Here is a 13,791-nt window from a genome sequence, read left to right as displayed (position 1 = left end):
TATGAAATATATGGCATGCTTCAATAGCAACATTATATCACACTGACAGAAAGACAGTACTGCCACCATAACCAAACAAGTAGCTCTGCCAGGGTTGTCCTTTGAAATTCAATAGGTTTAAAATAAAAAAACAGAAACAGAAAATTGTTTATATTTATAATTATAGACTGATTCAGTAACTAAAGACAATAGGTACATATCACCTAAGGTATAAATACAAATTTCAAAAAGGTAAACATTTAGAATAACTTCACAAAAATTAGTCAGTCTGTCTCGTTTATCTGGTGGGAGGCTTCGGCCGTGGCTAGTTACCACAGCCGTGCGGTCAAGCGACATAGCGTTCCGGTACGATGCCGTTTAGAAACCAATCAGAGGTCCATGATTAATAAAACTTCCCCCTTCCAAGTTAGCCCGCTTCCATCCTACAGTGCATCGCCACTTGCCACCTGTTATATTATGTATCGACTGTTATATCATGCTTACCTGGTTTTCTCTATTAGGTAGACCCCACTACGATTTTCAAAAATTCAACTCAATCGTAGATAGGTAAGTCCAACTATTATGCAGTACCTATCTACTATCTGAAAATTGCATTTAAACTTATTAACACATATGTTAAGATAGCATGCACTGAGCTTTCAAGAAACTAAATAGAGACCATATGTGTTTCACTAAGTGTCTAAAGCCTGCCTTTGCGTGTGTCGCGGTAATTTTTCAAGGATAAATGCCTGGTATTATGATCGTTATTGTTATAATATGCACATAGATAATTTGTATTACGCACTTAGGTAAAGGAAAATGTAACGGAAATAGAGACTTAAAAACAAGTTATACAGTTTAAAACTACACAACACTATTAAAAACTAACTCTTAAAAATATATCGCGGACGAACGATAAACTATTTCATATAATATTACTATTTAAAAAAGACTTTTCCTGACTGACGGACTGATCTATTATTAATGCACACCCTAAATCGCTGGGGTTAGAAACATGATATTTTGAGAGAAGGTTCCTTTTATAACGTAGGCACCCACTAAGAACAGATTTTTGGAAACTCAACTCCTAAGAAGGTTAAATAGGAAATGGAAATTTATTAAAGTTAAATTGGTGAAAATTGGTATTCAAGCTTTAGGTCAAAACTTTTAAATATATAATGATATATTAGACGAGAAATTTGATCGAAAAGAAAACGCCATGTTCATATTCTTTGGAACTATTAATTCTTACTGCCATATGGCTGTAGTTAGTAGTAGTTTCAGTGGGATTCACATGTGGCCAAGCTGCAAATGAATTTTTAGAAAATCTTATAGGTACTTGGCATATCCAAGTATATTACATTTATCCCCACATTTAACATCACTCGCATGGGATTAGTAAGAGGTGTACCTGTAGACTGGCACCTGGATGAGTTTATTGACTCTGTGGAGCTCCCTGTAGGCTACGGGGAGACCCTCAAAGCTTGACGTTTAAATCGCAAGGTTATATCTAACAATGTCGTGACCTGGGCTCCAACCCAATCCATTGTTCTGACATTTAGAGGGCAAACTCTCCCTCCTAGATCCACCACCACCACATATCTCTTTCACGTGAAAACTTACAGGCTCCCCACCATCCAATGCATGAATTGCTGCCGGTTTGGCCACATAAAAACTCAATGCAGATCAAATCCTCGCTGCTTCAAATGCTCCCAGCCTCATTCATTCTTGTGAAGTATCTATTGAGAACTCAACATGCCTACTCTGCTGTGGTACACATATGGCTACAATTAATAAGAGCTGCCCTGAACACTCTCGGCAGCAGTCCATAAAACTTGTCATGTCCGATTAAAATTTGTCTTACCAAGACGCCTCCTCCCGCTTCCCTACCATTCGTCGCTCCTATGCCGATATGGCCAAGAAATGTTTACCACTCCCTCATATTCTCCCATTTTTAATCCTGTTAGACCTCTTCCTACACAAACCCCATTCAAGCCTTACATGCAAACTGTCGTACGTTCCCCTCGCCCCAGATCCCAACCAGCAAAGGGGTATGATAGGCAAGCTCATCAGGACATCAAACGCAACTTACCTTCTTCCACACCCAATAATTGTGCTTTGAATGCAGAACGTGATCATTCCTATGCTATATCATCCAATCACTACCCCAATTATAAATGAGAAAGTGTGTTTGTTTGTCCTTCAATCACGTCGCAACGGAGCAACCGATCGACGTGATTTTTTGCATGGGTATAATTTAAGACCTGGAAATGGACATTCTTCTCATCAAATCCCTTACCAATATCCTCGAAAAGATAAATCAAAACTCCCCACCGTCCAACGTTGCTGAAATTATTATCAAAACCACTTCTTTCTTATCCAATGGCTTCTCTGGAAATACTTCAATAGAATAACCAAAGTATACGTCGAAAAAACATGAACTTATTCATCTTCTAAATGAACACAAGCCCGCTATCGCTGCTATCTCTGAGACATGGCTGTTGCCGGACTCTCGCTTCAGGGTATCAGGCTTTGCCTGTCTGAGCGATGACAGGGATGACGGATATGCAGGTAGAGCTATTCTTGTCAGGCGCTCCCTTGCAAATATCGGGAAAATAGTCTTAGTATGCAAGGGCATACTAAGACTATTTCCCCGATCCTCATCCACGTTAGTATGGGATGGAATGAAAAGATACCGGCAATCTGTCTCCTCTAGTGACCCAGTCTCCAAAATTATGGAGCACTTGATTAAAAACCGCCTGGAATGGATAATAGAAAGCAGAGGCTTAATTGTCAGGTCTCAGTTTGGCTTTACAAAGGGCCTTGGTACAACCGACAGCCTTGGAGTTCTCTCGACAGACATTCGAATAGCCCTCGCTAAAGGAGAGTACCTTGTGGGTGTATTCCTAGACATTGCAGCAGCTTATGATAATGTTCTTCTCCCGGTACTCAGGCAACAGCTGAGCATCCCGCCTAGATTAACTCAAATCATATTATATGCAACTTTCTACCATCTAGAACCATTCTGGTGAGAACTAAATCCCTAAATCTTCCCCCCAGAATGGTCTGGAAAAGTGTCCCTCAGGGTTCGATTTTGAAGAAAGTTTCCTGGATACATAATCCAAGCATTTGCATTTTGTTCTAGGAGTGAGGGCGAGAAGAGATATTCATTTTTTGTCACAACCTTGAAGTCACTGTTGGTAGATCTAGTCGATGATGCATCTGCTAGAGACAGACAGGTGAATGAAGCCAATCTGGACAAATCTAATGACTGTAATATAAACACAACAATCTTGGACATAGCTGAAATTTCGAATAGTATCAACTTAGGAAAAAATCACCACTTAGAAAAATTCTGAACAATTTTGGGACATAGAAAATAATCTATATAGATAAGTGAGAAATCTCCGTTCTGATCCGTTTTTGAAGTAGGGATGGCGATCTGAGATCGATTAATCGAAGAATCGATTTTTCGAGCAGAAAATATCGATTTTTTAAATCGATATGAAGTACTGTGTCGATTCACTGAATCGATATATCACCCTTGAAAATCGACATTCGATTTTTTCTGTTTTGGTATAAACCATACAATTATTTGCATTTAGTTGATTATTTCAAGGTAAAATTTTGTATGAACTTTGCCGATATTCTTTGCATGCCTTGTATGGAAGTTGCATGTATTCTTGAAAAAAACCAGTCACACGATAAGGAACAAAAAATAGGTTTGCTGCGTCTCTGTTTATCACATTAGTAACTTTATCTGTGCTCTCTTTTTAGTGTGAATGAGAAAGCAAACGTTCCTACATCTATCTTTATTACTCTATCTACGACTCTAAGGGAAGGAACAAGGAAGAATAGTTTGACTTCTGTCAGTGTCAAGTGTGACGTTCAAATTAGAAAATTTTGATTTTTCCTTGCTTCAGTATATATAATGTAGTCTGTGGCAGTGAATGTGCCTGAATTATAAGAGTGCTGCCGGTTAAAGAGTTAACTACTCATAAACTCGCGAGATGGCTGTATGTTTAGTATCCTTTACTCGCCTCTCTTTAATAAAAAAGTTACGTTTGTAGTCTTTGACTTTATGTATCTATAATCTGTGACGATTGATATTGCATTATTCATTTGTTGTTGTCGTTTAATGAATACTGTTATTAGCGTAATATAAGTATTTTCATGATTGATTTTCATCAGATTTTCATGTAGTGTTTGTTGCGAAATAATAACTAATTGAGAGTAGGTAAGTAAATAAGTAAAGCTCTTCTTATTTTTTACTTTGACGCTATTATTTTCTTATTAATATTATAATATTAAGATATCGTTAATTGCAATATTAATCTTGTTTTTAGTAAAATTGATACAAATTTACATTGTAAACGCAAACTTGAAAAAAAGATCGATTTTTTAAGAATCGATTTTGTAGGCCTCGATTTTTTCGTGAATCGATTCATTAGACTACGATTCGAATCGATTTAAAAATCGATCTTTTTCGTAAAGAATCGCCATCCCTATTTTGAAGAGAACTCTTTCCGTTAAGTGTAACTCGAGTTGCAGGTAAGTGTGTTGGCACCATTCTAGTTTGAGTGGACTATGTTACTGGGGGCTTTTCAATAGTTTTAAGTCATGGCCTAGTTTTAAGAATGGCCTAATGTTTGTCAAGAAATGCTACAAAATAGACATTACATAGACGCTGAGGTGGTACAAAACGTTTTATTAAAATTGAAAAGTCGCCTCCGCGATTCCAAAATATTGAACAGAGCAAGTCTCTGGGCTTGTGCACATTATTGGACCCTCGCTTTAAATTAGAAATGTTTAAATCCGGTACATACAAAATGCCATTAAAGAATACTGCCACGATTTAATGGCACGCATTTTATCGAAACAGGTCACGCCTACAGTGCAAACAACACCTGCAACTGTTTCCGGAACGAGTATTTGGAGTAAAGTCCATAGAGAGTTATGCAGCACTAGTGCCAGGGTCGTCTTTATCCAAAGCGATCAGAGATGCGACTGTACTTGGGGACAGTCAGACAGTGGTATTAGTTATTTAGCGCCATCTATGAAAATTTTATCAAACGTTGGCTAGAAACTTCCTCATTAGGCGCAATTATAGATTTGAAAGACCAGTTATTAAAAACTAGCACTACTTGTATTCCAATTATAAATGATAATTAAAATTATATAATTAATATACCTGCAAGGTCAGAACAGCAAGTTTAGTTACCCATCGATCAACATTCAGGCGATGCTGATGCTCTATCTAAAATTAAAATTAATGCTTTCAATTCAGACGAAGAAAATCTGTCACTAATAGTTAACGTAGATCAAAATACATATGAGTCACAGTGATTCATCGACAGTAACTATATCAGATGTAAGTCGAACAGCAACCACTAGTGCCATAGAATTTAATGTCAATTTAAATGATTTCCACGTGCGATCAGAATCTAGTAAAACAGATACAATTCATTCAGCTATAAATCCAGAACTATCTGGGATACCGATTTTGAATGAGGCCATAGACAGAAAACCCATTAAACCTGTTTTACAGCTAACACAAACCCAGGATGCCCCGTTTCAGGAATTAATAATTTACCTTTTTTGTATTGAGGGAAAAACTTATTTGACTCTTATTGACGCAAATTAGGTCAGACGATTCAAGTTCAAAACCAATCTAACCCTGAAGTGGTCCGTGCTTTGATGAAGTACTTTTCATTTTACTAAAAAAATTAGCTCTGATTCCGACGCTGAATTTAATAACGAATTGATAAAATAATTTTTTATGTTTACATAAAGTTGAAATTCACATTGGCACGCCTTACAACTCCAATTCAATGAGCTTAATAGAGCGTTTTCACTCTACTATAATTGAAATATACAGGCTAATTACGAAAGCGATATACTGATGCGGCATTAGTAATGACCTATTCAGTTATGGCATACAATCATTCCATTAATTGTTACTGAACTTACTCCATTTGAAGTTGTCTTTCGACTCACTGACTCAAGTAGCCCATACAGCATTGAATTAGAAAAATTGTATTTTCAAAAAATGGTTAAGGATCATGCAAAACGAACTAGAGTATACAAACATCTAGCTGATAAGAGCTAGGGAAAAGAAAGGTGATGAAGTAATATTGAGTTTTCTGAAGGTGACCATTGTTTTTGCAAAGGATGTTAATAAGCGTAAAAGTAAAGATAAACCAAAATATGTTAAACCAAAGTTATAGCTCGTTCGGAAGGAAATATTTTACCAATAAAAGTACGAGAAAGGAACACCAAAACCCCCATTAAAAATATTAAACGTCCTCTGCAGGTTCTGCTATGTCCTGCTAGTAGTGCTGCAGTCACAGTATCTTCATCTACAAAAACTTGATATCAAAGAAACTGTCTCTAAAATGTTTGATACTTTTATTAATGTAATTATCTTCAAAACAATTGGATTTTTGTAACTTATTTTACAGGATTATTTAGTAACAAGTAGTTTTCGTACTACATTTGTTAGATAAAGTGAAATTGAAACAGTATTAGCGTTAAGAAAAATCTCTATTTAACATCATTCAATTGTGAAATTGTTATGTGTTAATGTAATTTCTAACTCTGATAAAACCCTAGCTATCATTCCCAAATATTATATTTTTACCTTTTGGCGAAAGGAATAAAGTAACTGCAATCAGTTCCTATGCACTGCAGACAACCGAGCGTTATATCATGAACTTACCTGATCACAATCGACGACAAACCGTATGAGCTGGAAATTTATGGGATACACCTCCACCACCGCACTATCTTAGAATCAGATAATATGAAGAGGATTCCAATCCAATCCAGAAGAGGATTATGAGAACAAAACGACCGATTTGGCCAATGTTTTGTTGTTTTCACAGTTTATACATAGAGAGGTTGTAGCTACAGATTCATGATTCTGGCGATAATATGGGATTCACCTCCACCACCGCACTATCTTAGAATCAGATAATATGAAGAAGATTCCAATCCAATCCGGAAGAGGATTATGAGAACAAAACGACCGATTTGGCAAATTTTTTGTTGTTTTCACAGTTTACACATAGAGAGGTTGTAGCCACAGATTCATGATTCTGGCGATATTATGGGATTCACCTCCACCACCGCACTATCTTAGAATCAGATAATATGAAGAGGATTCCAATCCAATCCGGAAGAGGATTAGGGGAACGGAAGGTATAACGGACCCTGTAGGTAAAACGGACCGGGCTTATAACTTCCTAACTGTTAACGCCATCTATAACCAGCTTGCGTCAACTTGACAGGGGCCTCTCACTCAGAGTAGGACATTATCCCTAGAGCGGCCATGCAGCGGCTCACGTTTTTATCAAGGTAAGTTAATTTTTGCCTATTTTGATGTAAAAACAGCTAATTTTGATCAGCCTTTAGTATAATTACGTTAAAGTTATCAGCAATTTAGTGTTATTGCTTGAGATATTGTTAATTTTACTTAGTTTTAACGATAAAGAAGGCCAAGTTCTCCTCACTCTTAACCTCAAAATAATTTATTGTTTACATGTCTACCGAAAAGGCAAAACGGACCGGGCAAAATGGACCAGTGGTCCGTTTTACCTTCAGTACAATTTTTTGTACTTATATAAATAAATTTGATATTTAAAAGGTATTTTTTTTCAGATGGTTAACAATTATAAAAGAAAGTCGGACCGACAATCTTGGCGTGAGGAGGACATGAAAAATGCTATTGAAAAAGTAGCCACACGCGAGATGGGACTTAACAAAGCGGCCGCCACATTTAATGTTCCCAAAACTACACTAATACGAAGACTTAGCAAATATGAAAGCACCAAAGACTTAACTATAGCTACGGAAAAGAAAATGGGCAGGTATCAAAAGATTTTTAGCGTCGATCAAGAGAGAGAACTAGCATCCCATGTCAAAAATATGGAAAGTCGCTTCTTTGGTTTAACCACAAAGGATCTTAGGCGTCTCGCATATGAACTAGCTGAACAAAATAATCTGCAACACAATTTCTGTCACGAGACAAAAATGGCTGGAAGAATATGGCTCGAAAATTTCTTAAAGCGTAACCCCGACTTAAGTCTGCGAAAACCCGAACCGACTTCAGCAGCTCGAGCGTCCGGCTTCAACCAAGTTCAAGTTAAACGATTTTTCGATTTATTAACAGATTTAATAACAAAGCATAAATTGACACCCGATCGAATCTTTAATGTCGATGAGACGGGCATGACAACTGTACCAAAAAGCATGCCTCGTATTCTTGGTACAAAAGGAAAAAACAGGTGGGTCTATTAACTTCTGCTGAGCGAGGCCAGCTTGTTACTGTTGTTTGCTGCTTTGGTGCGGACGGATCTTACATGCCTCCCATATTCGTGTACCCTCGTAAAAGGATGAAACCCGAATTGATGCTAAATGCTCCACGAGGATCTTCGGCGTTTTGTCATGAAAGCGGTTGGATACAAAAAGATATCTTCACAGAGTGGTTCAAGAAGTTCATCAAGTTTTCAAGGGCATCCGTCGATAATCCAGTTTTGCTTTTGCTCGATGGACATGCTAGTCACACCAAAAATTTGGATATCATCGAATTAGGACGGATTAACGGTGTGCATGTGCTTTCATTTCCGCCTCACTGCACACACAGACTGCAACCTTTGGATGTAGGATTTATGAAGCCTTTTTCAACTTATTATACCGAAGCTGCAAATAACTGGCTAAGATTTAATCCGGGAAAAGTAATAACCCAATTTCAAGTTGCAGAGCTAGTCGACAAAGCCTTCCAAAAAGCTGCGACTTTGTCAACTGCTTATAACGCTTTTAGAGCCACCGGTATCTGGCCGTTAAACCCTGACGTGTTCACAGAAGCAGATTTTTTGGCAGCAGCGACCACTGACATTGAGATGCCAGAAGAAACGCCAAGGGATAATGAACATGGACCATCATTGATTCGACCCGAAGAAGCGCCCCCCATCGACGAACTTGGATTATCAGTGACTAATGATCATGCAGCTTTGCAAATAAACATAACACCACCTCTAGTCAACGATGAGGCAATAACAGCGCAACCTGGCACATCTAGCAATGAAGGTGTCACTGAACCATTGTTATCAATAACGTGTAATGAGAGCTTTTCCAAAAAGTATCTAACCAATAATGATGAACAACAGCCATCAACGAGTACATCCTTTTTTATTGCTCCAAAGGATATAATGCCCGTCCCTAAAACTACTAAACGGACTAGACCTAATATAAAGCGAGGAAAGACAGTCGAAATAACATCATCACCTTATCGCGAAGAATTAGAAGCTACTAAAAAAGCACAGGAAATGAAAGAAAATGCAAAGCTGGTAAAACAAAATCTTTTTACTGAAAAAAAGGGGAAAGGGAAACAAACAAACACGCAAAAAGGAAAAGGAAAAGGGAAGTCTACAAAAAAGAACACTCAAAAGAAAAGAAAGGACTCATCTAGCGAAGACGAAGAAGACGTACGATGTTTCTATTGTTCCCATTTATTTTCTGAATCGACAGAAGGCTGGGTTCAGTGCCCCGCGTGTTCTTTATGGGCACACTGTTCTTGTGCCGGTGTTGAAGACGATGACGAAGATGTTAGATTTGTTTGTGAAAGGTGTGACGATGAATAAATACACTCGGCGTCAAAAAAATCGCACCTTTCAAAAAATCTACTTCAAACAATTTTAAACCTTATTTGACATCAATAATGAGGGTCATGTTGGGTATCATTTGAAAGGGGATGAAATGGAGAGCACAAAAACAATTTAATTGATTATTTTTCTTTTACTGGAAGAGCACAAAAAAAGAAGAAGAAAACACTTACAATTTTGCTTCTTAAGACAGCCGCTAGTTGCGCTACCTTTTGTAGGTATAATATGGTCAATACAGGTACAATCGGGGTCATTCGCTATCTAACCGTTGAAGTGGACACACGAGAAGCTCATTCCCAAGAAAAATACCTTTGAAGATGGATACCACTATTGATGAGGCCGCCCAAGTGATTGCACTACTGCAATCAGGCATGCGGCAGTGTGATGTCGCTCGGCAACTCAACTTGAGCCGTTTTTCGGTTCGAAGAGTGTACCAGCGTTTCCTGGAGACCGGTGGCTTCGTCCGAAGACATGGGTCTGGTAGACGTCGCTGCACCTCGGAGAGAGACGACCGATTCATCGTAGTGACGTCTTTGAGAAATCTGTTCTTAAATGCCGTTGAGTTGCGACAGCAGCTCCAGACAACTAACAGAAGAACTGTGAGTGTGTCTACGGTTAGACGAAGACTGAGGGAGAAGAAAATAGCGGCGCGAAAAGCTGCTACGGGTCCCAAATTGACCGCAGAGCATCGGCGAGCCCGCTTGCAATTCGCTCGCGAACACGTCAATTGGACCCTCGAACAATGGAAAGCTGTTCTCTTCTCAGACGAGACGAGAGTGTGCCTTTTCTGCAACGACAGACGCAAAAGAGTGTACAGAAGACAGGGTGAACGATTCGCCCAAGCCTGCATCCAGGAGACGGTGGAATATGGAGGCGGTTCTTGTATGTTCTGGGGCGGCATGTCTGCCGACGGCAAAACCGACCTTGTTTGCGTCTCCCGGGCTCGAGGTGCTCGCGGGCAAGGGTCACTGACTGCTCACCGGTACATCACAGAGATCCTGGAAGAACATGTGGTCCCCTATGCCAGTTTTGTTGGCGAGGGGTTCATGTTGATGCACGACAACGCTCGCGCTCACACTGCAATTATTGTGCGCGAGTACCTTCAAGAGGTTGGGATCTCTGTCATGCACTGGCCAGCAAGAAGTCCAGACCTGAACCCGATTGAGCACCTATGGGACCATTTAAAACGCAAGGTTCGGTCTCGTGATCCCGCTCCTACGACTCTCCAGGAACTCAAAGATACTGTTATTGAGGAATGGAACACTATCCCTCAAGAAGACATTTTAAAATTGATAAGATCCATGAGGGATCGTATGGAAGCCGTCATCAGGGCAAGGGGGGGTAACACTAGATTTTAGATTATTTTTAAGATCATTTTTTGTATTCTTTTTTGTATAATTAATCTGTTTTAAATTAAGGCTTAATTAAGGATTTTTACTGTTTCATAAACTTCTTTTTTTGTGCTGTTCCAATAAAAGAAAAATAATTAATTGAATTGTTTTTGTGCTCTCCATTTCATCCCCTTTCAAATGATACCCAACATGACCCTCATTATTGATGTCAAATAAGGTTTAAAATTGTTTGAAGTAGATTTTTTGAAAGGTGCGATTTTTTTGACGCCGAGTGTAGTAGATATTTTTTTTAGTTCTTATGTTTATGCCATAGGTCCATTTTGCCTTCATGCCTGGTTCGTTTTACCTTCACGTGTAGGCAAAACGGACCAAACCGAGGGTTTTGGAAATCATCCAATATTTTCTGTATCTGTGATTTTATGCAAGTGTTCCTTAGTAATAAGTTTGATTAATAAATTTTCAATTATAGAATAACTAAGAAAGAAGAATAAAGCTATTATTTTTTGTGTGACATTGATTTTTCCTTAAGTGGTCCGTATTACCTTCGCTTCCCCTATGAGAACAAAACGACCGATTTGGCCAATTTTTTGTTGATTTCACAGTTTATACATAGAGAGGTTGTAGCTACAGATTCATGATTCTGGCGATAATATGGGATTCACCTCCACCACCGCACTATCTTAGAATCAGATAATATGAAGAGGATTCCAAATTACAATCCAATCCGGAAGAGGATTATGAGAACAAAACGACCGATTTGGCCAATTTTTGTTGTTTTCACAGTTTATACATAGAGAGGTTGTAGCCACAGATTCATGATTCTGACGATAATATACTTACACAGCTTGTGGAACCAGTTTCTAAGTTGTATTTGGAAAAAAATATACACTGGCGGAAAGACAGCCAAGCCGATAAGGAAGACTAAAAAAGTAGAAAGCCAAAGTTGGTGGGCAGTCGTGAGGAAATGAAAATAAGAAAGTGTACATCTTACGGAGACTCGAGGAAAAATAGATTTATAGATTTTCAATGCATTACCTAAAAAAGTGCCATGAAAATATCCCAGTAGAAAAGAGACAGCCTCATTGTAACAATTTTGATTCTCTAGGATCGTAATATAATGCGCAAAATATCCTTCTAACTGCTTTAGCTTCTATTGTATTGTAAGAACTCGCGTAGCATCCTTTTGGGAAAGACTTCGGAGCTCTAACAATGCAATACTCAAGGTCGTTTGTGAAGGGATGCCCAGCCCTATTTTTAGTTATTGGCTATCTGTACACCAGGATAAGAACAAAAAGTAATACCTGTGACCTGTGACATCTGAAATGAGTTTTTTAACCATTTCAGTTAGTCGTAAGGTATGTGTATGTTTTATAGTGTTAATTTTATTTTATTGTAATTTGTAAATGTGTATATGGGTTGTTTTATGCCTGAAAATAAAAAACTATTATTATTATTATTATTATTATTATTTAGTAAAAGAACAACCTGTGGTGTGTCATTACGTTGCAACTGACAAAAAACTAAAGTTTCAAAAAGTTATACTCGCGCCAATATTTACTAGCTAGTGTATCAAGTTGTAGAGATAATTTCGTCAAAACATTACAGACGTCAGCAAAAATAATAAATACGTGGCGTGACGTACGTTGTGATCAGACAGCCAGACAGACAGATCAGACAGTTGCAATACAAATAATCGTGGTGTGCGTAGCGGGAGAAATAGAGCATCTCTTGAAAGTGTGGTGGTGCTTGATAAAGTTACTTTGTGGTAAACTTTATCAAAGGGTTGCCAACTTATCTAAGCTAAGTTTTTGAGAGCAGACATGACCTTTCATCATCACTTTCGGAATATTGTTACAGCACCTAGGCACATTAGAAATGACGTTATTCCTCTAATGACCGCAATAGACGTTCAAGTAATTTAATCAAACTGGCTGGATCAAACCGTTTTATCAAATTGGCATGGGTGTCTGTGGTAAAATTTGATCAAATTTAATGAGTAATCAATTGTTTGAAGAAATATGAATTTTCGTTTTTTTATTTGATCAATCGGTTTGATCAAACTGTTTGGTGAAAAATTTGAGCGTGTGTGTTGCGAGCGCTCAGTTGTTGCTGCGGAAGTGTTACTAGCGGGCGTGTGATACTCGGAAAACGAGCTAATCACCTGACTACGACCCAGTCAACACCTACTTACAAATCCAACAATTATTGACAATCAAAAAGTGTATTACTTTGAATAAGTAATGACTCTGACATAAATAACTATTTTATTTGTTGTGTATCTTAAGTCGACCTCCAGTCTTTGAAAGTTAAAACACCTCAAAAAGTTTAAGGGAAATGCATTGACCTTACATCGCGGACTTATTGAAGAAAAAGAAAACCAGCTTCAGGTGAACCGATTAAAAAAATAGTAGCAGTTTACAGAAGAAAAACAAAGCTCAACAAGCTAAGGCAGGCATCAATAAATTTTACTGGAATGCAAGTAAGAAGTTCGAAATCAAGAAAAAATTTACAAAATTTGTGAAAGAACTTTGTCTTTCGATTTATTATTATAAATCACCATCGACGTATATCGACGGGATAACCTAACAGGTAATGTGTGGTACAGCTTTAAAAAATAAACGTTTTTCTTCTTCTTCTTTTTCTATATGAAAAGACAAAAGATTATTTTGGCGGCACCAAGTTAGAAAGTGGTAAGAGTATACCAATTTTTTGCCTGGACTGAGTGCAAAAGATTGTGTCCCTGAATTTAGAATAATGTTTCAAAAAAAAATGTGTTATATAATTTTATGAAATATTCA

The 13,791-nt window shown here is 37.9% G+C and overlaps 1 protein-coding gene across 1 annotated transcript; it reads left to right on the top strand.

Moving 5' to 3' along the window:
- Positions 1-8,261: 8,261 nt before the first annotated feature.
- LOC117995753 (uncharacterized) lies at positions 8,262-9,620 on the top strand. Its single transcript, XM_034983745.2, has one exon. It carries the CDS (start codon positions 8,340-8,342, stop codon positions 9,618-9,620), a length of 1,281 nt encoding a protein of 426 aa, XP_034839636.1. The 5' UTR covers positions 8,262-8,339.
- Positions 9,621-13,791: the final 4,171 nt, after the last annotated feature.

The sequence above is a fragment of the Maniola hyperantus genome, chromosome Z, assembly GCF_902806685.2.
Source record: "Maniola hyperantus chromosome Z, iAphHyp1.2, whole genome shotgun sequence".
NCBI lineage: Eukaryota > Metazoa > Arthropoda > Insecta > Lepidoptera > Nymphalidae > Maniola > Maniola hyperantus.
Note: the sequence above shows the minus strand (reverse complement) of the source record. Positions and strands in the feature narration are given on the sequence as shown.